This window comes from Vespa mandarinia, chromosome 8 (assembly GCF_050613455.1).
Source record: "Vespa mandarinia isolate Hongniang chromosome 8, ASM5061345v1, whole genome shotgun sequence".
NCBI classification, from domain to species: domain Eukaryota; kingdom Metazoa; phylum Arthropoda; class Insecta; order Hymenoptera; family Vespidae; genus Vespa; species Vespa mandarinia.
In genome coordinates, this window is record NC_140817.1 from 5,949,927 (window position 1) to 5,977,617 (window position 27,691).

The 27,691-nt window shown below is 30.7% G+C and overlaps 2 protein-coding genes across 9 annotated transcripts in view; one reads left to right on the top strand and one right to left on the bottom strand.

Moving 5' to 3' along the window:
* LOC118449828 (ATP-sensitive inward rectifier potassium channel 12) overlaps positions 1-25,556 on the bottom strand; it is a 39,388-nt gene extending 13,832 nt beyond the window's left edge. For 3 of the 5 annotated variants that reach the window (XM_085658732.1, XM_085658733.1, XM_085658731.1), the window contains exons 1-9: positions 24,406-25,556; positions 13,597-13,711; positions 13,206-13,444; positions 12,411-12,684; positions 11,853-12,045; positions 11,554-11,775; positions 10,210-10,445; positions 9,836-10,137; positions 9,272-9,540 (exon numbers count right to left, since the gene is read on the bottom strand). In XM_085658732.1, the coding sequence (XP_085514858.1) occupies positions 9,279-9,540; positions 9,836-10,137; positions 10,210-10,445; positions 11,554-11,775; positions 11,853-12,045; positions 12,411-12,684; positions 13,206-13,444; positions 13,597-13,711; positions 24,406-24,683 (2,121 nt within the window). In that variant the 5' untranslated portion in view covers positions 24,684-25,556 and the 3' untranslated portion in view covers positions 9,272-9,278. Of the gene's footprint in view, positions 1-9,271; positions 9,541-9,835; positions 10,138-10,209; positions 10,446-11,553; positions 11,776-11,852; positions 12,046-12,410; positions 12,685-13,205; positions 13,445-13,596; positions 13,712-16,924; positions 17,215-17,469; positions 18,113-23,518; positions 23,575-24,405 lie in introns of those variants that run through there. The other 2 variants (XM_035884951.2, XM_035884957.2) reach the window with 2 other exon arrangements.
* A 564-nt stretch (positions 25,557-26,120) lies between these two features.
* The window catches only part of LOC118449964 (coiled-coil domain-containing protein 137), a 30,898-nt gene continuing 29,327 nt past the window's right edge, over positions 26,121-27,691 (top strand). The window contains exons 1-2 of one of the 4 annotated variants that reach the window (XM_085658739.1): positions 26,121-26,266; positions 27,218-27,373. The gene's annotated coding sequence lies outside the window, so the exon portion shown is untranslated. Of the gene's footprint in view, positions 26,267-26,512; positions 26,536-26,588; positions 26,771-26,953; positions 27,374-27,691 lie in introns of those variants that run through there. The other 3 variants (XM_085658741.1, XM_085658740.1, XM_085658742.1) reach the window with 3 other exon arrangements.

The window sequence follows — 27,691 nt, forward strand, 5'->3', positions numbered from 1 at the left end:
TTTTTCTTTTTTTTAAATTTGGACTAAAAAAATAATTTACAAATTCTTCATCGCTTTTAAAGAAAAAGAAAGCCCTCTCCCCTCTAATATTGTTCCTAATTCTGCCTATGCTTCAAACGGGCACACTAATTTCTCCAATATACAGTAAAAAAAAAAAGAAATAAATAAAAAAAATGAAAAAAAAAAATCAGAGGACTTAGCTCATTCTAGACTCACTTAAGATGATATTTATCATTCCACAGTATCTATATTTTAATCTAGACACATAGACTATATGATATCTATGAGATGAAATAGAGTATTACTCGAATCGGTTCTACCCGACGTTCTGATTTTCTCTCGGCTTTTTAAGGGACGACGGACGCACGTAAGCGCGTCGTACTCGCAACTGTATCGGATTCGCGCCCGTTGCATGAGATCTCGTTGCCAACGGATGCCATGGCGTTTACCTCTTATGGCGGGGATAACGTGCGCGCGCGAGCGAACTCACATATACATTTACGAGGCCACGCGTCGTGTTCTCTCGCGCGATCACATCGTGACTTCTCAGATAAATCTCGACGTGCGAAAGCGACACGGACCTTGAAACTTTCCTTCTGTCACAGTTGCCAAGCTAATGCGTTTGAATGCACGACGACGATAACTTCTTATCGTTGTGTATAATGCGTGGGAAAAAAAAGAAAAGAAAAAGAAAGGAAAGGTCTAGTTGAGAATTTTAACGATATTTTTCAGAAACAATTTTTTTTTAAGTAACTTTTCAATAAGGATAAAGATATAGAAAAGAAAAATATATATATATATAACAACAAAAGGATGTATATGTCGTTTATCATCATCGTTACGGAGAAAGACCAGGATCGTGATTAAGTAATAACTTAAAGATAAATTCTTTTTCCATTGATAATAGATTCCTGATTATGAAATGTGAAATAATTTAAAAAAGAATGTAGTTTCTTTTTCTTTTCTTTTTTCTTTGTCGTTTTGTAGTAAAAAATTTACTATTAAATTAAACATTAAGTAGTTTTATAATGAAATACGGAACATCGAGCAAGAATGGGCAAAAAAAAAGAAGAAAAAAAAAAGAAGAAAAAAAAAAGAAGAAAAAAAAAAGAAGAAAAAAAAAGAGATCGTGTTTCATTCATAAATTTTTATTTAATAAAATTCTCATTTAACGATAAGAAAAAAATGATTACTTTAACTCTGTGTCAAATCGAATTATTTTTCTAATTAGTATTTTATTAACTGTCTCTTTTTCAAATCTATGTGTAACATTTTTTAATCGTTTTTAATCGTCTGTATTTGTATTGGACTAAATATAGATAACTTATTAATGCAAGACTAATGACATAAAAAATAAATATTACATTAAACAAATAAGAATAGAAAAGAAAGAACATTTGTATTCTAACGGTAAAACGATAAGAATCTAAAAAAAAGAAAAAAAAAAAAATTATTGAATAAATGATATTGATTGATTGGTGATTTAATCAATTTCAATGAATATATTATGATCAAAATTCTTCTCATTGTTTTCGACTTATGAATATTCCATTTTCCCACTTTTCTTACGAGTATCGTTTCCCCCTTTTACACGTTTTACTGCTTTTACTCTCTATATGTAAATCGGAACATCATTTGCAATTCTAATAGTTACGTGTTCCCGATGTCCCTTTCCTTTCTTTCTCTCACTTCAAGTTCACTTTATTTCACCTATGTAAATATGTTTTCAAGTACATACATATTAACGTTTATCTACGTTGAATACGTAAAAAAAAAAAAACATTTAATTAAAGTTAAACAAAATGTTTTATCATGACGTATGATGTTATATTTTTTTTCTTTATCTTTTCTTTTTTTTTCTTTTTTTTTTTGTATGAAATTGTAGATATGTGCATTATCTACTTGTGTTCTTTTTCTTTTTTGCTTTTCCTTTTCTTTTTCTTTTTTTTTCTTTTTTGTTTTTTTTTTTCAAATTGTTCGTCTAATTCTTAATCATCGTAAGACAATCATCAACAATATTAAACAATAATTTATAACATTTCATTATCTATATCATGTAGATACGTGGTACAATCATAGATATGAATACTATCTATAGTTATAATCGCTCACGTGTGCGTCACGCTGGATCAGGTTAACGTCGTCTTACGTATGTACACACATTCTGATTGGCGTGTGCTCATCAGTCAACTAACGTTTGTCCCTGAAACTTCCCGAGTAAAGAAGAAATTTTGTAAGATAATGCTTTATATTTGTTTCTTTGTGTTTTTCTTTTCTTTTCCTTTATATTTTTTCTTTTTTTATTTTCCCACGATCGTATAATAACATTTTCTTTTTTCGATTTGAATGCAAATACATATAGAAACGAAAAAAAAAATAAACTGATAAGCCTTCGAAGCTTATTGTCATTACTATATTTCGAAAAAGTATTGTACTTATATTCGAAAGATATTTCTAGGTAACGTATGCAAGCGTATTATATGTATTTGAAAGTGAAAAGATAACGCATTGTCGTTCGCATTCTCGAACGATCGAAGTGATCGAAAGAAAAAGCGAAGTTTTCTTGAATCATTGATTTTTACTGGTACGTGGTATTTCGTGTCTTTCTTTTTTTCTTTTTTTTCATGCATAGCTCGACCCATAAAATACTTGAATACACCTATACACAAGACATACAGATCGAATATCGTCCGAAACGAGGTCGACACGCGATCGGATGTTGGAAAATTCGCATCCTCTTACCGGTCACTAATCACCGATCGTCCCGTCCGGACGCACGCTTTTGCGCACAGCTTTCATTGTCTTTCCGCTGGAAATGACGTCGATCTTTCAACGTAGACGGCCGATCAATTAGCGCATTCCCTCACGAAACCAACGACGATGACGATGATTCTCTCTCTCTCTCTCTCTCTATCTTTCTCTCGATCTTCTTTCTGTCTTCTCTTATCCGATTGATGACCACAAACGGTGTTATAAAATTCACCAACAAGAAAGAAACAGCACACACTATTTTTTCAACTTATCATTTTCATCCTATTCAGAATTTTTTATATCGTTGTGTAGTTGTTTATTTATTTGGTCTTTTTTTTTTCAAAAAATCCTCACTCAATTGAGAAGAAAAATGTTTGAATTTCTTATAAGAGACGCGAACACGTGGTAGATTGATCGACCGGCGTTACTCGTAGATGTCGCTCGTGTGAATTTAAATTTTAAATATCCCGCCACTCGCTTGATCTTTTAGACTGAGTCCTTCTCTCTCTCTCTCTCTCTCTTTTTTACTCTCTCCCTCTTTCTCTCTCTTTCTCTTTTTTTTCTCACGTATATTTTCGAATTTGAATCGTAGAATTTTGTTTTAAAATGAATCGAGACACACAGGTCTCGCGCGTTCGCCGCGTCGACGACGACGACGTCGACGAAACGTCGCGAAACTGCGAACGCTTTTGCTAAGCGAATGTAATAGGTACATACGACGAATGAAACGAGCGAGCCTGTCCAGTGACGTCAACCGGCACCTTTTACACCCGCCTTTATCCCTTCTCCTTTCTCTTAGTCTTCTCTCTCTATTCCCTCCTCTACTCTTCAACCTTCTTCTCCTTCTACTTTGGTTTCCTACTCCTTCTTCTCATTCCCATCATCGTTGAACGCGTTGACTCTTTTCTTGCCGAAGATCACCGATCTGTTTCGGCCTTTTGGCCAGTTGTTTTCTATAAGTTTGACGTCCTTCCAAGAGAGAAAGAGAGAGAAGGAGAGAAAGAGAGAGAGAGAGTCATAAAAATGTAAACCTTCTTGTAAGTTTTTCTTTACGATTGATCCCTATCATCGATTTTATCACGTTATACATTATAAATAAAATAATCTATGATGATGTCTCTTTTTCCTATTGACATATCGTGCCATTGACACTTAGTCACCTTAACTCTCGATCAGATCTTGTAAACGATGATTCTGACGACTCTTTATGCACGTCATTACAAAGTATCGTAAGAAGTGGAATAATCGTGTTACATGGTAGTACATAAGAGATTTATATAATTGATTTATATATAGTCGTACGATGTTATATAATCTCGAGATAATTATTTATATTGCACAGTGGTATTACTACGGATTCATTATTTAAAAAAAAAAAGAAAAAAAAAAAAGTAAATTTGTTGTGGTGCGATATAAAAAAAAACAAAAAAAAAACAAAAAAAAAAGAAAAGAAAAAAACAACAAAAAATGTTATTATATTAAGAAAGTATGTTCGAATACTTTAACGATCTAGTACCTATGCGTATGACAATGATTAGTATAAAAGATCGATTTGCCACGGTACATACATTCGTCACGGTCTTTCTTTTAAGTATATAGGTATCACCCGTATATTATTAAGTACTAACAGAGGAGGACATACTTTATGATGATAAGTAATTATGCCGAGAAAGATAGGAGATTCAGAAAAACGAATGGTGACATTTTAACTACGATCATCGTCGTATGAACAAGAATGTTTTCACATTTTCATTCTACAAAAAATCTCTTTCTTTCAGGAATGTTTTTTACTTGGCTAACATATAGACAATAATTATTAGACAATGTGGAATGAAATTTGCGCCTTTTTTGTTTTTCTTTTCCTTTTCTCTTTGTTTATTCTTTTTCTTTTTTTTTTTTTTTTTTTTGTTTACGTAATTATTCGCGTTATTACTTTCGAGTCGAACGAGCGAAGACGCAAATCAAACGGCAAAAAACGCGAACTCGTTTTTGATACTCTCTCGTACATATTTAAATAAACTACGTTCATGGCTCACTTTCCAACCTTCCACAATCGGATAGCTTCGTTTTCGTCCTTTCTAAATTCCTATGCCAATCGGGTGTTCTCGGGATATGTGTCATTTGCTTGATCATCACTTAGAATACTTCTAGATAGGTGGATTGTTTGTTGAGTTCCGCTTTTGTCTTTCTACTAGTTATTTTCTCTCTCTCTTTCTCTTTCTCTCTCTCTCTCTCTCTCTCTCTCTCTCTCTCTCTCTCTCTCCATTTAACGTTAATTGCAATACATTTAACATTATTGTTACCTGAATATAAAAAATATCATATTGTTTAACGTCTTCTACTGTAATTGCAATGCGTAATATATAATTTGCTATATTAAAAACAAAAGTAGCAATAAAGTCACTTACAATTAATTCGAATGATTAGATGATTTTAAATCCGATATACTCGAAATCCAAAAATTCGATAAAATTGAAGGAACGAATGTAAATGAATGAAAATAATTAAACTAACGTTTAAAACAAACGATAAAGATATTGATTAATAAGAAGATCCTAAATAAGACAGAGAACATACGTTTACTATTTTTTTTGTTCTTTGACTTTTTGACGTATAAAATACGAGATTAAATTTTTGACACAGTTCGTACAGATATATATATATGTATATATAATCTTTCAGTATTTAAATAGACGTATACCTTTTCTCTCTTTTTTTCATTCATGATAATTATATCGTTAAATTACGAAACGATATATCGAAACGAATCTCTGCTTAAAAAAGACCGACGATTTTATCATTTCAAAGAGATCAATGACGTCGATCAACGACGTTGTTTTTCTTTCGTTACAACTTTAATTTCAGTCAATTAAACGATGATGATGATTCAGACGAGTAATTACCGATGTTACTCTCGTTTGCTAGTTGCCACGAGAAGTGCAGATAATGCGGTGCCGTTTTACGCGCATTTACGAAGGATACACCGAGAGACGCGCGTTACGCGAGAGTTCGTCGTTTTTATTGTAATATAATTCGAAATGTAAAGATTTACGAGAGAAAAATGTAATATAATACAAAAATTAAATTAAATTAAATTAAATTAAACTAAATTAAATTAAATTAAATTAAATTAAATTAATTAGAAAAAGAAATTTCGAGGCGAGAGAGAAAAATAGAGAGATAGAAATAGAAAGAGGAATAGAGAGAGAGAAAGAGAGAGAGAGAGAGAGAAAAAGTTTCGAAAAGAGAAGGCAAGAATCATCTCCATCTCGTCTCTTCAATTCCCCCACGAAACGTCCGGTTTCCGGTTATTCCGAGTATATTAGTCATAGCGTGCGAATAATCGACGAGTGGGATGAAAAGGATAAGTGCTAAAGGATTTTTCGATCTTTCTCTCTCTCTTTTTTTTTTTTTTTTTTTTTTTTTTTTAACCGAAGTATCCATTCAATCCTTTCCGGGAATATTGATTATTCGTTGTTTAATCGTCGAAAAGTATTATTTCCTTGAAGTTATGCGAGTCTCTTCGTTTGACGATGATCATTCGTTCGTTCGTGAATCATGGCTATTAATGATAAAATTTCGAGATACATTCTTTCAAATATATTTTTATTATTGTTAAAACGTTTTACTATGAGACGTGACGGGACGTGACGGGACGAGACAGGGCAGGGCAGGCTAGGGTAGGGTAGGATAGAGTAGGGCACGGCAGGGCGGGAGGTAGGTAGGTAGGTAGATAGATAGGTAGGCATAGAGTGTCTCTCAGGTGACAGGTACGGAATAACCGACCTATCAGAGCGAGGACGTGCTTGGAGAAGGAAAAAAAAAATGAATGAGTAAGTTACGGTACGTTACGTTACTTTTGCTAAGCGATATCCTTATACTTAGTTTCGTGATTCTCGAGTATCAACTTTGCTCTCTATTGTCGTGTAAAACAATGTCTGCTTCCAAGCGTACACGATTGTGAAGAGAAAATTGTTAAAGATTCGTTTACCTTAATCATTTAATAATGTCATTTAACTTTCTAGTCGCACGCACATCTATCTATACTTCTAATGTTTTATTATTTCATTTTTTACAGTCCTCCCACTCAAGCCCCTCTTCTATAATATGAATTGTCGCTTTGTATTCAAAGGTTAATGCCTGTGTTATGTATAAATTATACCTAGGGTATAGTATAATGTTACACCATAATATAATCTCTCTCTCTTTCTTTTTTTTTTTTTAGAGACACAAAAAAGAATTGATTTATAGACGATAGTTATAAAGTAGCGATTAAATTGTAAAAACGCGTTAATTATTAATTAATTATAATACGTCAATAAGATTTTTGTATCTTTGTGCTTTTACATCGAGTCTAACTCGACTTAAAGGACACACGGTAGATACATACATTGTACATACATTCGAGTAATATAATCTACAATTCCCATAGGGTAACCGATGGTGTCGATGGAATTTCATTCTCCAAGGTTTACAATTAGCATGACAATCGCGACATTTATGGCCTCATTCTCGAAAGGTCGAGCCAACCAAGCAGCTCTCGTGATTTCGAGAATCGTGAGATGAAATTTGACCTGGATATCGTAGCGTTCTCTGTTCGTTAGAACAAAGTAGAAATTTTACAGATATGTGATATTTGATAAAGTAAAACTTGACACATTATGCTTGTTAACATCAAACAGTAATAGTTGTAGACTTTTTATTTGAATAAATAATGAGAAATAATAGATTATTATTTATAATGAAAATATTTCGAAGAAAATAAAAACGACATTTTCCAAGAATAATAATATTTTATCTTTAATAATTTCTTATTTAAGTAATGTATCAACTTCAATGTATATTTGATAACATGATGCATTACAGAACTTAATTTTTTTAATAACAAATTCAATTACTCTTGATTTATTAGAAACGAAATGAAACGAATAAACGATATCGATGAAAATACGAAAACGATTTAGAGAACAGAAGCTCGTGTAAAATAGAAAATTATTCGAAGCTTCTATTACTACGAAGTAAAAAAAAAATATTACGAAGAAAATAAAAAAAAAAAAAAGAAAAGAAAAGAAAAGAAAAGAAAAGAGAATATTTTTTCGCTTGTTGTTATACATAAAAAAGGGGTCATTTTAACTTGAGATAACCCTGTTTCTATAACTATTCGTTTTAACATTCTAATTAAATGTAAGCCCAAGGAAAGATAGAGAAAGGAAACGAAGGAAGGTAGGAAGGAAGGAAGGAAAGGAAAGGAAAGGAGAAGGGGTTACGTGCCGAAGGAACTCGATAGCTAAGTTTATCGCGTTTCGCGGGGTGTCATGGACGGCTCTCATTATCATCTCGGTTCTACTCGGCTCGATTCGGCATGGTTCGTAATGCACACGCTCGAGAGCTAACAGTTGATAGAAAACGAAGTTGTAAAACGAGTGAGAAGAGGGAAGGGAAGGCGAGAACGTCGAGCGTAGGAGGAGGAGGAGCTGAGATTAAACAATTGACTGGCGCGATAACGAGGGCACTTCCCGCCACTAAACTCATCCTGTCGTGTCGTCGTCTAACCTATCCACGACTCTTCGTATTCATTTAAACCACCACTCATCCGTCTGCCCTTCTCGCAATCGTAGAACGTGCTTATTGCATCATAACGCGCGAATTACCACGATCCGAATGATTCCCAACGAATACGTTCAGCTCTATGTTCTTTTTTTTGAGATCCCATTTAATCGACTCTAATATAATACATGAATTAATAATTAGGAGAAAAATTTTCTTCAATCATCTTTTTTATGCATAATTATAATAACGCTTTAAATACATAATCGTTTTCTTGTGTATTTATCAAAAATAATATTGTATCGCAATTTTTATATCGTATTAAACAAAATTTCGTAAGGTTCCTGTTGAATTTCTTATCGTTTGAAAAAAAAAAAAAGAAGAGAAAGAATTAAGTCACAGGTATTAGTAAACTATTTGCGCACCACTGTCACTATGAAACACTATCACGACGATAATAATGCGTCTATCTTTCTGTCTGTTTATATGCATAGATGCTTCGAGGACTCCCGCGTTTTTTCTTGAATAAAATTATAATTACGTAATTTTTATCTATTTTTCATGTAAATTTAAACCCTGATTTAAATCATAATAAGAAAAGGATGCAGGCTAGATGGGAGGAAATCAAACAGCATGAGCGATTCTAAATCTCTCGGTATGATGTCTTTTGTATTCGAGTTAGAAACAATTTAGATGACGATTCCGATAGCTCGTAAATTTGGATATATTTTTAATGGGTCGAATAATTGTGTGATAAGAAATAATACACGATCTTTGTTCGCCCTCGTTTCATGTGCTTTTATAATACGCGAGATACTATACTACGAAGTTAATATTATTTAAGATCGTAAATTTCATATTTTCAAGATAAAAGAACGTAAATTTATTTTGTTAATGCGAAACAATATGGCAAATATTTTTTCAACGTTTAAAAAATTTAACGTTTTTTTAAATATATCATAATTAGACTTACCTGTAAATTAGACGTCTTCGCAAGCATTCATTCGTTCCAAGCGATGATTTGATTCCGCTGAGTCAACGACGATTTCTAATCGCTGAGGAACTCCCAACGACGTTGATATCGTCGGTATAGTTATCTCGACGCTTCTCGTTTCCTCTTCGTTTCCCAATACAAAGCACGTCTTCTTTTGCATGTCTTTAGCCTTGTGACTGTCGCCCAAACTCGATCTCCTCGGCATGGCATCACGAAGAGATTCATGCGAGCCCCTAAATTTGTTATGTCTAAATGATAAATCAAAAATGATTAACAACTTATATTTGCCAACAATTTTATATATAATTTTTATCGTTAAATACGTACTACTTTGTTACATAAGTCAATATATATATGTATATATATATATATTTTTTTCTTTTTCTTTATTTTTCTCCGACTAGATATCATCCTATCATAATCTTATGTTTTTGTTTTTTTTTTTCTTTGTTTATTTCAAATATGAATTTATCAAACTCGCTTATAAGAGTTAATTAACCATTACGTTTAAGTATAGTGAACGCGTTTATAACAGTACGTTACCCGGGATCCAAAGTCGACTTCGAGGATGACTTTTTATTGCGAGCTTGACATTGATCGATGGTCGGACGTGAGGTTGATCTTTTCATTCCTTCAATATTAATCCTCGAGTCGCTTTTCTTCGAATCAAGAGTACTCTTTGAGCCTTCCCGATGAATCTTCTTCTCATCCTTGCAATTATGTTGTTTTCTATTTTTTCTAAGCGTCGCATTGATGTCCTCCAAGGCACGATTATATTCCTCTTGTACTTTTGATTCCTCCGGACTTACGGGAGTAGCACCGCAAGCAAACTCGTTATCGATCGACTGTAAGAATCGTTTGTAAGCATAAAATTTTTTTTCTTCATATTTGTAAGGAAACAGAGAGAAGAAACTCACCTCGTCGGGAGTATAAAATATTGGTTGTCTTGGTTCAACTTGAATACTGTTTACGCTTTCTCGTCTCAAGGTGCCGTCAGGACCGGTGATCATAACCGGAATTGGAGTCGGTGGAGTCAACGGAGGTGCATGCATGTGAAGACCACCGAGAGAAGAGGCCAAACTCGAACCGGAACTTGTAGTCAGAGAACTGCTCGAGACGTCGTGATATGGAAATGCACCTGAACTCACGCGTTCTGCGATGAAACAATAATCAATTTTCCTTCAACGGGATTGTTTAATATTCGTTTGAAGTAATCTCGATTAAATTTTAAACAATATAAGTCATCAGATAATTGTAATCCAGCATCGGAATCTTTTTGTATTTATTTTAATTTTGAATTTATTTCGCTCGTAAAATACTCTTTTTTTTATTTCAACATTATCGTTTTACTTGTCAAGATCGGACAATTAAAACAATTTAATTTTTTATCGAATAAAATAGTATCATGATATATATATATATAAAAAATAAAATAAAATAAAATAAAGAAAATAGGTCATTTTCGATCAGTTTTTGTCTTCTTAGGATATTTCTATTGTCAAAAAATTAATAACAATTAGTAACGATTTCTACTTATACCACCATCGATAAAGTAGAAATCGTTGTCATCGTATGAGAAGATAGTAACCAAGGATTGACTTTTTGAATGTATCTTTAATAATTCATTTATTCGGCAGAAAGTATTTGTAATCTTCTCATAAAAAGAATGTAAATATTCAAATACTATAAGTCAACAATAAGATATAGTGATTGTTATCATCTTTGTTATAGAGATATAAACTCTAACCAAATGGAAAGCATTGTTTTTTTTTGAAAGCCTTCTTTTCAATATTATACATCATATGAAGTTTTGTAAGGTTGATCATGAATCCTGGTTTTATGATACAATCGTGCCGTCGTGGCCATTTCGTGTCCGAACATTATTCGAACGTTAATATTTATATAATATAACGATATCGAAGATTATCCAGGTATTATAGTATCTAAAATTTCTGGATACGTTCTTAAAAATTAATAAACTCATATACGAACGAGATATGTTTAGACACATTTATATAAATCCGTGCCGCAGCTGTGGGCCTTTTCCATGGAAATAGGAAAAATATCGTTTGCAAATGTGATCGGAGAATGTACGGCCCCATGGATGATGTATAAACTGTTACATTATAAAACTATGGTAACCAATTCGTATCCGGCGCACCCAACCGGGACATGAAACGGCCACGGCACGATTGTATATAAATGAGCCTTATTATCCATAACGTTAGCTCTGTGTTAAAGTAATTTAAGAAACAGTTTACCTCCTTTAGCTCGATGCATTGCTCTGATTTGATCAAGATCGGCTGCAGAACAGAGAGGAGTATCGACCTCGTAAGTGTTATTAAAGAGACTGTAATTGACCTCGTATTCGCCGGTTTCCTTACGGAACGTGATAATGTGTTCGAAACGATGTCCCCAAAGAATTTCCGATGGTAGATAAGAGCTTCTCGCTTGTGTCGTCATACCGGTCGATTCGATCACACCTACAATTTCATAATTGAAAATGTTATAATAGCACTAAAATTAGATTTGTTTGTACTATTGAATTTAAAATTGTTACCTTCCAAAATAACGACAATCTCGAAACGTTCCCTTAGCATATCGCTGGCGGATATATGATAAAGTGGCGAATGTTCATCGATCTTATGAACTATCGTTGTTGGCCATATAAAAAATATCTTGTCCTCCTCCCCGTCACCGCCGACTTTTAATTCCGTTTGAAAGAACGGTAAAAGTTCGCCCTCTCTCGTCACCTGGAAGATTTTCCATCGAACGTAAAATAAAAATTTTATTTTTTTTTTTTTAATAAAAATAAATCGTTCATACATATAGGATGTGCATAAAATGACAAAATTTATAAAAAATATATATATATATATATTTGTTTTTTACAAATAATTCTTTATAAACAATTTAATTGGTACTAAAGTTAATTTTATATTTCTTGTTGTTCATATGACAATGCATTTTCTTTTCTTTTTCTTTTTTTTTTTTTTTTAACTCTGAGTTTAAAATAAGTTATTCAATATCAAGTAACCTTCAAATATTTTTATGATCATTATATTTAATTGTTCAGCTATATGCGTTTGTTAACACAAGATAAGAAAAAACTACTTACCTTTCTTTTGATCATTTGTGCTCTGACATGAGCCTCGATGATATGACTCTTTCTCATATCTCCAACGCGAAACATCAAACACGATTGCCCGTCTCTTTGACATATTACGGCGTTCCTCGAGAAAAGAAGGGTCTGCGTTCTTTTTTTCGGTCGAGACAACTTCGCGAATACTATGCCGACCATAAAGGCTTGCAGGATCACTCCTGTCATCGATTGTATACACATGACGAATATCGCCTCTGGACATTCGTCCGTCGTATGCTTGGAGCCATACCTGCATCATTATACAATATTAATATACGAATTCATTTCTTTTCTCTTTGAACTATTGAACTTTGATCTTAATATAATTTTAACTAGAGAAATATCAAGGTATATTTAATTAAAAATATTTAATTAAAAAAATATAAATTGAAATACATAATATAAAACAGTGGTGCTTAAATTTTTGTTATTATATTAATAATATATAAAGATAATAATATTATCGTTTAATTATTATTTTTAAATCGAACAAAAACTTTATTACTTGGAAAGTTTAATATTATTTCGTATAAATATATAAAAATTCATGCAAAATTTTATGAGCTTTAATAATTAATAATGATTCATAATTCGTGCATAATCGTTTTAAACTAAAAAAAGAAGAAAAAAAAAAAGAAAGAAAGAAAGAAGGTCAGATAGAAAGAAAGAAAAAAAAAACATTTCATACGTGTTGAGAAACAAAAGAAAAACAAAACATATGTTTGTATTAAACGAAAGAACGAGAATAGAAGTAAGAGTGATTGCGTTTACCCGATCGTGTGCTGTGTCTCGACGGAAAAGAGGAAACAGCTGGTGAAACTATGTATATCTTGGACGCAAGGAGTAAATGTAAAATTCGGCGAGTTGTAATTACGTGGATCAAGGTCTCCGTGGCTATATGCGATCAACCACCAAATCAGAGCAAAACCGAGCCAAGAAAGTAAAAAGTTCATCGAAAAGACGAGAAGCGTCCAACGCCATTGAGCGTCGACTAAAGTGGTGAAAATATCCTGAAAAAAAACAAAACAAAACAACAAAAAGAAAAAAAAAAAAAAGAAAAATAATCGTTAACCCGTTATGAATGAGTTTTAACTTCGATGGTTAATTCGATTAATTTATATAATAAAAAAAAAAAAAAATAATAATAATAATAATTATTCACCTGCAAATAACGACGACGACGTTTAGCAACGTTTCCTTGAACGACGTTGCAATCTCCATGCTTGAACACTACTCTCTTACGTACTCTCCTAGAACTGAATCTGGTTTGACGGTATCTTTGGAAAAAAAAGAAGCAAAAAGGAAAAATCAAATCAATATATGCAAGGTTATTTACTTTGAATGAGAAAAGAGTATTAGGAAAAGTACGTGAAAATGATGTAATAAAGATACTTCTTTACAAAATTATAAAGCTATTCGCATTACAAATTTTCGTTCGAATTCGTTTCAATATTTGTTTATTTCCACTGCAAAAAAAAAAAAAATGAATTTTTATCCAATATTCAATAGTAATAAAAATCTTTAATTGCATTTGTTTCTTTTTATTCGTTTCTAAAATAAGAAGAAATAAAAATAAATAAAAAAAAAATATATATATATATAAAAAATGATATACTGAGATGAAATCTCATTTACATTAATTTAGTTTCTTTTATGTTAGCTTTTAAAAATTAAAATACACAGTAATTATGATCTATATATAAAAACGATCTATAATAATCGTTAAATAATGGATCCTTTACATAATATCTATATATAAGAATAGCTATTAACTAAAATTAAAATGATTTACTGCACTGTTCATATTATATGGCTTGTTTCATTAAAAAAAAAGAAAAAAAAAATAAAAAAAAAAATAAAAAAAAAGTAAAAATAAATAAATAAATAACAAAATAATTGAGATTCCATCGTACCTACTCGTAAAAATGTATAAAGATAAAAGGCTTTTTATTCGTATAAACGAGATCATCGCTGTTTATTTCTGAAATTGAGAAGCTATCTTCCGTTTCTATTTCGATGATCTTGATAGTCATAATTTATGAACGTAAAACAAACATCTTATCGATAACTACGAAATAGCGAATTCTTTGATTTCTTTTTATTTTCTATTTTTTTTCTATTTTTTTTTTTTTTTTATTTCGCACTAAAACAAACTGAGACTAAAACGTACGTTTTTATTAAGACACGAGATTATTTTACTGCTTAAAACTATAATATCATTGAAAATATATTAGGTTCTAATTTATCGCTTAGTCTAGGCCATGCTTTATAGATGCGGCGCTACAACGAAATCGTCGAACGGCAACTTGCCAGTGAATCGTCATTGAAACGAATCACGACTTTTTTTTTCCTTCCCCCTAATGATTCATAGGTTCTACGATTTATTATAAATAACGCGTCAAAATTTGCAAGTAAAAAATCGATTCAATTAATTATATTAATTGATTGCATTTATAAATTAAAAATCCCATTAAAAATTTTCTATTTACTTTTAACGATCTCAATGATTCAATTTCTTTTGGATCGGATGATAGGTTCGATCGTTCTTAATAAGTGATAACGTTAGATTCAATATGGATCAAGGTAATCGATGTAATAGATGTAATAGTGAAGTTTGAATTTTGAAGAAGGAACCGTCATCGGTCGAAGGTCAATCTACTGTTTTAACATTTTTCGATAGTCTTTATTAATAGATTTTGAGCATCATTATAAATAGACAAGTCGCGCCTCCGTGTCTCGGTAAGATTCGTTGGAAATAAAACACTGTTAAGAAAGAGTATTTTTCGAAGATGTTAGTCTAGCTTTAAAGGCTAGAGTCTAGACGATCGAGATCAACGAGACGACGTATGTTTATGAAATAAGGAGTCTGGTTCCATATCGCACATCAAAGGCGGTTCTCGTGTCTTTGCCTTCGATTTCTTTGAACTCATCATCTTCACGATTATTCTTTTCTATATAATTATATTTATTACTTTATAATGAGTTAATGTCTATGATCGAAGGGTATTACAGAAATTAATCCTCTTTTTTTCCCTCTTGAATGTCCAATTTGATTTAAGTGTCTAAAAAAAGAAAAAAATTAAAAAAAATAGAAAAGAAAAAAAATAAAAAATGATTTTTCAATTATGATTTACGAACTTTTCTCCTGTCGCATATTTTTCGAAAATAATGTTAACTCATCAACTATTCTATTGTTATTTCAATGACATTCAAACATTATTAAAGGTAACCGACCTTGTTTCGTTATCAGGTACAAGATCGCATTAACAGAAATTTGCGACTTCGTTTAAAAAGACATCGATGGCCTTGGTAACTTAAAAAAGATACCTAGAGAAAAAAATCATTCGTTTTATAACTAATTTTATTTTCTGTATTATATGATATTCAGGATGATAAATTTAAATTCAATATATATATGATAATAATGAACGATATACATATATATATCGAATATATATATATATATAATGAACGATCGCTTAAATAATTTTCGGTGAGAAGTCGCAAGATCGAATTAAATCAAAATTGTTTTTAAAGAAATTATTGTTACGAAAATTTCGAGAGAGATACTGATCTTTTCGTTTTATCTTCATCGAGACGAATCGTGTTCGTCTGGACGAGACAAGAAATCGTCGGCGATTATGATAACCGGTGGCAATAAACCTAATGATATAAACCGTCGGGCGAGATTGTAACTCGGCGATCGTCTCTGGTCTAGATTAAACGGATGTTCACTTCGCGACTTTATGTCTTCTTTCTTGGCTCGTTAAATCGACGATTCTTTCCGTCTCACTCACTCGGTCACTTTCTCTCTATCTCTATCTCTCTCTCTCTCTCTCTCTCTCTCTCGCTCTCTCTTTTTCTCTCTAATTTTAATAGGCTTCCTTAAAAAGAATTTATCATTCTTTATTATAAAATTTATGCAAATTTATACAAATTATAGAAGTGATGGTTTTTTTTTTCTTTTTACCATAACCCTTCGGATTCTGTGTAAAACTTGATGAACGAATTTTATCTATGTATGTTTATGTTTATATAGGATTTAGTTCAGTAATTATGTTAGAATTCAAAAGTATGGGATCCTTCTTAAATAAAAAAGAAAAAAAAATCAAAATTGTAGAATAAAATTTTTTCCATATGATTCTTTTCTTTTATTTTTTACTTTTTCTTTAATTTTTGCTTTCAATAAAATCGACTGTAAATGTTAATCTAGTACATTCGCATCTTACTCAAACGATTTACATTCATATATATATATATATATATAATATAAAAAAATAAAAAAGAATGATATAAAAAAAGTTTATTCTACAATTCAGATTTATTTCGGTCAACCTGTATTTAATTATTTCTACTGTATTTTTTTATATCGATGTTCCTAACAATTTTCGATATCATTACTATCATTAATTTGTTGTCAAAGATCGAAGAAAATATTAAACTTAGAAAAAAAGTCGTAAAATGAGTATCGTCGAATTAGATTCGCGTACTTAAGTAATTCTTCTCGCCAAGCAGCTTCTCCGGAAGTCGTGGCTTTAAGGACAAGCATCGAAACTTGGGAGAGTGCTCTGCGTAAACCGGAGAAAGCCGTTCCTCCATCTCCAAGGTGGTGTAGTTTTTCTCCGTTCGACGCACTCGGCAAGATTGACGTTGCCGTAGCCATGTTTATTTTTCTGCTAAATTCAAACGTCTCTCTTCTCGATGGTCTCTCTTATCGCAATAGAAGTGACGTCCGCGAATACGATGAATAATAAAGATAGAAGGAAAAGAGATGTTTCTTCTTAAATAATAAAAAAAAAAAAATATATATATATATAGATAAAAGAAAAAGAAAATGAAAAGAAAGATACGCAATCCAAACGCAAAAAAAGAAGCGTTAATCTATTCTTTTTATCTCGTCAATGTCGATCTGTCGAACTTTAGTATATATGTATCTCTCATTCGGCTTTCGGCAGCCACGAAGAAGGCTCGGTCATCTAAAATTAAATCTTATTCAAGATGGCCGTGCAGAGCGATCACTTTAAGGACAGTCTACCGAGAGTTCAGCTGTCCCAAAGGCTCTTTACTCCGCTCTGCTCGCCATTCAGCTCGCTTCATCGCTAAAGCCAAACATCGCAACCAGTCCAAAGCCAAAGAAATATCCAGATCAGTCGTTTGCACCACATTCGGCTTTTCGATCTCGAACGATCGAATTATTCTCGATCGTTTCTTTCTTTTCTTTTCTGTGTCTTCTATCTCCCAAACCCCCCACACCACTTCCACCACTATTATTATTTAAACGTTTATCTCTCTATTCTCTTCCTTCCTTTCACTCGCACTCTCACTTTCCCTACTTTTGGCTGGCGTCCACTTCACTTTTAAACTAGTCTCTCGTATTTAAATGTTATTCCAATTTCTTTAGAATTCTATAAAGGTTATAGCTCACATAAAATTTTACGAATTTTACTAAATAAAATACTGAAATCTTTATTGAATTTTTAAATATTTAATCGCACGTAAAATATTGCGTTATATGGATTGGTATAATATAACGCGAGACAATATCAATATCTTTTTTTTTAAATACACGGTACATTCTCGCATGGTACCGTTTCATAAACGAAATTTTTTAATGAGACGCACGGAGCTAATTAAACTCGCTCATTAACGAACAACAGCTCGTTTAGTACTGCGCGATCGAATTTCGAGTCATCGGAGAGTAGAAACGATTTTCGTCGTACTCTGTGTCGTCTATGCGTCGGCTTGGCACCGCTTAAGGCCGGCGAGATATACGCTAAATAATACTCTACTGTCTTAATAGAATAGTTGGATCTGTCGAAAAAATGAACAAAGAATAGAAAGTTCACGATAAAATAAATAATTTGAAAGAAAGAAAAAAAAAAAAAAAAGAAAAAAAAATGAATTATTATTTTGAGTGCATATACTCGAAACGTCGGGATAATACGATCGACGTCATTCCTTAAATTTATTTTGTTTATGCCGAAAAAAAAATTATCCACGGTATTAAATACGATCGACGTCATTCCTTAAATTTATTTTCTTCATGTTGAAAAAAGAAACGAAAGGTCAGGTAAAATGACGTATGCATGTAATTAATACAATCGACGTCATTCCTTAATATTTATTTCGTTCAAGTTGAAAAAAGAAACAAGTCAGGTAAAATGACGTATGTATGTAATTAATACGATCGACGTCTTTCCTTAAATTTATTTTATTTATTTCAAAAAAGGGTTAAATGAAGAATTATATGAAAAACTTACAGATAACAAAATATGCGTTCGAGATTGATACAATTGATGGTATTTTTAAAATTCATTATATTCATATTTTTCGACACCCTCGATTATTCTATTGTAATGGACAGAGACAAAAGATCGGCGCGAGCATATTAGCCTTAGAGAAAATATTTTCATGAGAAATGTTTCGCGATCTGGCACTGTTTCGAGAACGAACGATACGATTTTCGCGGCCGACAGTTTTCGTTTTCTAGGCCAAGAACGTCCTTTTGGGATCTTTCCTCGACGATACGTTTCTTTGCCTTGAGTTCATTTCGATGCAACCACTTCTTAACTTTTATTAGAATTCAATTGAACGATCACTAAGACGATTGAAATTTTTATCTACAAATTTATTGGAATTTGAATTTTTAGAAGATCGATTAAAAACTAATTTTGATCGATGATCAATTATTTTTATTTTTTTTATTTTTATTTTTTTTTTATTTTTTTTTTTTATTTTTTTTTTTTATTTTAATGAGCAACATAATAATTAATTTAATCGATTGATTAAATCCATGAATTTGATCACTACAGCTAATAATTAATTTTCTTTTCTCAATGCATCATATTAAAAAGTTTTGATTGATTTTGATAATAAAATGCTGCACATAAATGTCATATACGATCCCGCAGAACGTGTTTACTTTTCTTTGAGAAAAGTTCCTTCTCTTTGCGCAAGATTAATAGTAACAAAGTAGCGTCTAAATACAAACATTTTCAAAGTGATTCGAACGTAAAACTAGGAGGACGGGATTCCCTGATACTCTTTGGCGTGCCACGGTTTCCGCAATTAGAGACTTCTATTCTCGTCAAGCAAAAGAAAGACTTCCGCCGAGGATGGTAGGGAAACGGGAACATGGTGATGCTATTTTCGCGGAGTTCATAAAACGCATTGTGATCTAGATCTCTCAGCGACGAAGTATTTTCGAGCTTATCGACTAAAATTCCGAGGCTAAGCGTCTCCGACCGAGTCTCACTTCCGAAAACTTCGTCGTTTATTTTTTTCATATTTCTAGAAAAACAGTCAAAACATATAGCTCTTCCGAAACGCTTGAACTTATAGTGACAAACAAAAGATATTTACAGATTTTAGAGACACAAACGAAAAATATTTAAAATCGAATAATGATCTTATGGATCATATATGAAATATATTAATAATTAAAAAAAAAAAAAGAAAAAAAGAAAAATAACATAGATAAAGAATGAAAAATTAAGTTTTCACACGTTCTTTATCGAATGATTTTTTTTTTTTTGAGTTATTTTTAAAGTAGCGCATAATACACATACAGACACACATATGTAACGTTTAAAAAAATATAATATTAAATGAAAATACAATATGATTAGTTTAAATACGTTTAGATACATATCGATATCATGTATGAATATTATAATCCAATTCAAATAATATGAATTGCAAATTAAACCAATGTTGAATATTTCATTATATTTTTTTAATAATTACATATCTAACATATCCTCGCATAATATTAATGTAATATAATAGAAATATTTTACTGCATGTTCATTCCTTTTACCGTTTAAATGATAAATCGCGAAATAGCGAACATTCAAATAAAAAAAAAAAAGAATAAAAAAAAAGAAAAAGAAAAGAGAAAAGAGAAAAGTGCAGAATGCACAACGAGTAATAACGGTCATCGATAAGTTCGATAAAAATTCAATATAACTCTGAATATTTCTTTTTATTAAAACTTTGTATTTCGAACATTATAACGGGACTTTCACATATTTACATCTGATATTAACCTACTTCACTTCTTATCGCCACGGAAATTATTTATCAATGACTACAGAGCATCCTTTCGACAACGAACTTAGTTTCCGTTTCACTATTTCTCGACGAATACGATAACGGAAACTATTAAATGTATACTCCGTATTATGACTTGTATAATTAACACGAGCATTAATTGTAATGCCTAGTAATTATGATTAATGACAAATAAAATCAAACAATATAATATAATGTTATATATTTCATAATTATTTATCATAATTTGTCAACAGATTAATATGATTAATATGCTATTGTATGTGGTCTGTCAAAATGATAATAATGATATTTTGGCAGGAAATGATTTTTTGGCAGTATTAGAGACAAGGTGGGAGAGTTTGGTTAATGTTAGGAGCTTTGAGAGGAAAGGAAAGGAGAGGAATGATCATTTGACGGAGTTGCGCATTACTTTTAGTATCGAATTGTAATTTCACGCGACAAGTAGTTAATCTCGTGCGACATTTTAATTTATTTTATTTTCTTTTTTTTTTCCTTTTCATCTGTAAAAAAAAACTTCCTAATATTTTCTAATGTGAAACTATAGTGTATGGGCCAACGTGTTGTTCATATCATCTAGTACTTTGTTGATGGTTTAAAGTGATTCTGAAAACTCAGGAAAGTTCAATAAACAATTGATATAGTAAATATAAAAGCGCTTAGCTAGTCAATCAGTCAGTCAATTAGCGTTTGTCAATAATGAGTTAATTTGTGTTATAGATAGAGTGATTAATACATTTGTCACTATGTGATAAATTAAGTGTTAGTAATAAATTTATTATAGAAAATTGCTTAAAAAGACTCAATCCTAACACTGAAATTTATTAAAAAGGCTAAAAAGAAAAAAAGAAAATCAAATTGCTTGAAAAGAATGTAGCATTGTTCATAATATTAGGTCAATTTAATAAATTAATCAATATTTATCAGATTGCACGGTCATTTTAATCATTATTCATAATAGTCAAGGCATTATAAATAATGATCTTTAATATATTCAAGGATTTGACATTGTAATAATTTTGTTATATATATTCGGATTTATACTTTTCAATAAAATTATTAAATCTTAATTAATAATTAATAAAATTCGACCTACAATATGTGATTGCTTCTCAACTTATATTAAATGACCCAATAACGAAAGGATCATTCATAACATGAGTATGGTAGATATAAGAAAAAGCTTCTATTAAAATAAAATTTTTTCTGAAGCTAAAAATAATTTTTTAATTGATCACGAAGCCGTTGTAGAAGTAAGACGTATAGTAAGTTACTAGTATAAACGTTACATCATATCTGCCGTAGAGATAAGATGCATAATGACGAGTTAAAGTAAATAAGTAATGTAAGTAACGCAAATAACGTATACATAAATACGTAAATAACATTAACATATAATCCAGTAAAACAAATAATACACAATATCGTTTTGATACTTCAATAATCTTGTTAAAAGTTCAAACATTGCATAATTCAATGGCCAGTTTTTTAATAAAGTAACTGTCATATAAATATCTAATAAGAGTAAAAAACATAAATTTAAGCAAATAATTATTACGATGAATAAAGAAAATCATGTTAAAAGATAAATCATGGATATAATAATAATTACCATGTACGAAGTATTAATGGAAGAAAAAATGTCAATAATCAAGCCTAGTATCACAAACTGTGGACAATATTCATAATAGTAATTGTGCCGTAAGACTATTGTTACGGGAAACGGTGAAGAAACAATTAGACAACAGTGTGATAATTAAATTTGAATTAAACTAAACACTATTGAGATAGAAAAGTGTTTAAAATATCTAAATAAAAAAAGATACTAATTATTATATTTATCGATTTAATAAAAAAATAGCAGCTATTAATTAATTAGTATAAAATAGTATATAGTGCATGAGATTGGTAAATTAGGTCAAAAAGCATAATGAATAAATAATGTAATACAATAAGAGTTATAAAAATAAATGAATTGCGTTATTCTACATTGAGTTGGTACCAAACGATAATATCGAAGATATTTTAAAAATTAGCAGATTATTTTTAAATATTATCATTTCATTCGAGTCATGCAAAGCGAAAAGTAAAATTCCGCGATAATAAGACGTCAAAAGTACGGCCATGTGAGAAACTATCGTAATAAAACATCAGCGTGCGTTAAATCTCCAAAATATCATTTTATATAAAATTGTCCGATTAAGGGTAGAATTAATAACGATAAATATTTCAACGCGATAGTTGATACTGACAACCCTTAAATTATCAATCATAACTTAACTTACACAAAAAACAACTAATCTTAATACAATAGAACGAGTGGAACAGGGTAGTAAAGAATATCCTTGGTAAGACTCGAAAATAAAAATCTTAAAAACAAGTTTATAATATATATATATATATATATATATATATATATATATATATATATATGATTATTATAAAATCCATTTGAACCTATGGTATCGAATCATGGGTTATAGCAAACTAAAAATCATATTAAAATACAATGTACGATGTTATTCATTTAATAATGATGGATCTACGTAGAAATTTGAAAATAAAATTGATCGAAGAAAAAATGAAACAATACTCAAACAATTGACAGACAAAACTGAAAAATCACTCGAACATATCAGCTAATGTTTTTTTAAAAATTGCCTATAATAAGATCATATATAACACATTTAGCGTAACTGATCCCTTCGATAGTAACAATTGAAATTAATAAAAGATTTAATTGGGATATGTTTAATAACAATTCTATCATGATAATTCTATCATTTAATTGAACAGAAGAATTTATCGTATGTTTTCCTTTTTAAAAACAAATTCTAAGTTATTTTACAGGTTTTATATATATATATATATATATATATATATATATATATATATATATATGTATATATAAAAAGAAAAAGAAAGATGGTTGTTACTATAAATTATTATTTATAATGACAATTATAAATAATAATTTATTTATAAGCACTTACTTTATTAATAGCACTTACATATCGCCAAAATAACAGTTTCGAAAGTAAAAAATCTTCATTTCTTGTAAGAAGCTCTACGATTAAATGCGAACAGCATGAGGATGTTTGATGTACTATTTTGTCTACCTTGTTGGACAACAATTATTTTTCTTTTCCTTGTTTTTCATTTTCTTTTGCCTTTTTTTCTCTTTCATATCTAACAATCATCGTGACATACGTTTACAGCACTTGCGATAATTGAATAGTAATTTCAAGTTTAAAGATAATTTTTATGATATTTTTATAATGGCGGAAGAAACTAAGGGACTTCCTCCATTATTTTGTATAACTTTTAACTTGTTAATAACGATTAAACAGTAGAATTCAGGCCGAAACAAATCAAAACGAAACAATATGTAAAAGTTACTGAAAAAATATAATTGTAAATAGCAAAAGAACCTTTAAAATATAATTGTTATTAAAAATTTTTTTCCACTTCGTGTTACTTTTATTCTCATTATATCTAAATTCATCAAACACATAGTATAAAAAATCCTTCAAGTTTTGTTCTTTACGCAGGACTCTAAGGAAAAAGAAAAAAAAAAAAAAAAAAAAAAAAAACAATATTCATTACAATAACTACCAAGCGAATAACTTTATTATCAAATTATTATTATTATTATTATTATTATTATTATTATTATTATTATTATTATTATTATTATTATTATTACAAAATTTATATTATAAAACGTTTGATTTATTAAAATAGCGATTATTGTGAAAAACTTTAAGAACAAAAAAAAAAAAAGAAAAAAACTGTTCGAACTATATCGAAAAATTCTCAAAATAGATAGCCTTCTCTCTATGTAAGAGTAAAACGATAAAATTATAAATAGGCAACTAAGCTAAAAGTTCGTTCTAACCTGGTCAAAAGAGGTCCGGACTCTCCTCTGAAGCTGATCCTGTTGAAGGCTCTTCTTTGAAAATTACCAAGAAGACTGCGTTTCTCTCTCGAAGAATCATTTCTTCCAGTCTCCTCGAGGCAGGATTCACCAATATTTTCATGACCATCTGCACAGGGTCTCAACAATTCGGATGCATTCAATTCGTTTGGTTGTCCCGTATTGGTATCAGTCGTCGAATGTTCCTCCGGTTCTTCATTGGCATTTCTTCTCGTTGCGAGCCTCTCGATCGTCGGCATTTCGTGATCCTCTCAATCCTCCATCCTTCTCTCTTTCTCTCTCTTTCTATCTCTCTCTCTATTTATCTATTTATCTCTCTTGATCGATGTTACTCAATTCACTTTTTTATACTATTATTTGAATATGTACATAAATATTCAGTCAGAATTAAATTAATTCTTTAAATCGATCCTTTATATAATTTTCTTTTTTTGCCATGTCCATCATCGTTAATCGAAATAAAATATCTTATTATTATAATCTATCTATTTAAAATCTATTCATCTTCTATGCTCCTCTTCGTCGGTTATCTTGAAAATCAACTAAACCAATTATGAAAAAACGTCCATCGTCCATCTCGTTCGACACTCTCCTCGTTCTTCATTTTTTTTCTCTTGTTTTTATTCTTTTGTCCCTTTTTTGTATTTTTTTCTTCTTCTTCTTCTTTTTTTTTTTTTTTTTTATTCGATCACAAATTTAACCGAACACTCTTACAAGATTATTTTTAATAGAAACAATAATAGCATACGTCGTCGCGAACGATCGTTTGAAACTAATTCTATCGATTTTTCTATTCTCATTTAACATTATCCTATATAGCTATCTGATCGAGTCCAATTGAAATGACAGATCATTTTAAATTATAAATTTAAAATAAATAAATTTCATCGGAACGTTATGAATATAATATAAAATATTGTTCAATCGAATAAAATCATTATTTTTAATTTGTTAAATTGTTATTTTAATTTGTTAAATCGTTAATTAACTTACGATATTTAATCATTTGAATTTCAATTGTCACAGTTATGGTTTGAGAAAAGTAAATGACGATTTGAAGAGTTTCCATTTAAATACGTTGATCAAAATAAAAAATAACATGGAAAGAAAAATCATCTTTGAAAATTTGTCATATGTTTTAAAATTATTAGACGTAGTTAAAAATGAAGTCAAAAAATATATATATATGTGCGTAAAAAAAAAAAGATTAAGAAAAAACGATAGGTACACTATAACGATGTAACCAGCAAACGAACTATAAGACCGGCCGGCATTCTACTCTTATGTAGGTATCTCTCACTCTCAGTCAGAACCGCGAAAGGAACCGCTACTTCCGTTCGTCTTTCTTTCCTCACTTTTCTCCTCTCTTCTTCACCGTTTCCACCTCTTTCAAATTCTCCACGCACTATTGACTTCGTTCCGTCGGTACGTACGTTAAGTAGAAAAGCTTTTCGCGAAAAAAAAATGGCGCCATTATCATATTCACGATTAACGTAGTAATTTCATTTAGCTTAGTAATATTTCGTAGATAAAATCGTCGCACTATTATAACGCCTTTCGTCATTGTTTTCCTTCGGTACGCTATTTTCATTTTATTTTTCCTTTTTTTTTATTAGTTTTCGTCCTTTTTTTTTCTTTTTTCTTTTGACTCGCTCTTTTCGAAAGTCACGTTACAACGATTTCGCGGTATCACGCGTCAAGATTCAACGTCATCGGGCTGCATACACTCAACTAACATAGATCTATACAGTTACATATGTCGTTCAAGAAAAGCCAACGCAGCGACGAAGAAATGTTGTTCGCTTGTAACACACGCGAATACGTAAGTGCGTGACTCTTTAGATACGTGTGCCGGCAAAAGCGAAAATAATCCTCTCTCTCTCTTTCTCTCTCTCTCTCTCTCTCTCTCTCTCTCTCTCTCTCTTTCTCTATCTCGCTCTCTTTTCCTTTCTTTTTCTCCTTTTTACGCGCGCGTGTCGCTATCGTACGCAGTCGTAAGCGATCGTGCGTGTTCGTATGCGTTCGGTCACGTTCGTACGCGTGCGTGCACCCACGCGTGAAAAAGTTAGTCGGTCGACAAACGAATACCACGTGTGTTCGAGTTTTTTCTTTTTCTTTTTCTTTTTCTTTTTTTTTTTTTTTTTTTATATATCGAGTTATCCTACACTTTATCCTTTTACCCGATCATTTTACCTTACCAACCTATCCTGTTCCATCACCATAGATGTATTTTCATCCAACATCAATTTATTCGAATCTAATTAACTTTTACAATCCGGTTCTCTTTTCCGTCTTGATATTTACCCTTCACTGGATTCCTCTAACGGTATTCTCAACTGACTTTTCGTATGTTTAATCAATCAATCGAAGTACTCGCGCTATTACTAATTAACGATTTTAAAGATTATTATATAGGTTATTTTTATTATCCTATTTTTCTTTTTTTTTTTACGCACTAAAATAGAAAGCTTTTATAGATGATCGAATTTTGTTTGTGCTTGTTTTAAATTGAAATTATTAATTTTAACGTTCTCATCGTTTATTTAAATTAAAATAAAATGCACTCACTGATTTTTTACGACGTTGCCGTTCTTTTATCTCGCTCTATCTCTATCCATTTATCTGTCTATCTATTTACCTATCTATCTATTTATCTATCTATCTATCTATCTATCTATCTATCTATTAATCTGTCTTTAAAATTAACTCGCTGGATTGATAAGTATAAAAGCAAAAAGTGCAAACAAACTGAGTACGTTCTTTAAATTAACAGCGCATACGAAACAGAAGGTACGTTCTCGTTACTGACGCAACGACACAAGTGGCTTCATATACATGCATAGAAATATGAATAAAAGCATAAACTAGTTTAACGTTCACACGACTTTTGGATACGTTACCGATAAAAAAAAAAAAACGAAAGTTGAAGGTGAGTGAATATTTGATTTCGAAGTTCATTGATTTTTTTTTTTAATCGAACCATTCGAAAATAATAGTATTTTAATGAGATAATTTAATTCGATATTTTTCTTCAAAGATACATAAGTAAAATTTTGTCTTCACATGAACAATATATATTTCTCTATCGTTAATTTATTTATAAATATCGTTTCGTTTCGAATTTGTTAAATTTTTCGATATCGATCAATCTTTCTTATCGACGTTCATTATACAGGTTTTGTAATTTTAACGCTAGATGGTACGTTATGAACTTCTCAATGCAAGTAAAAAAATAATACGTTCTTAC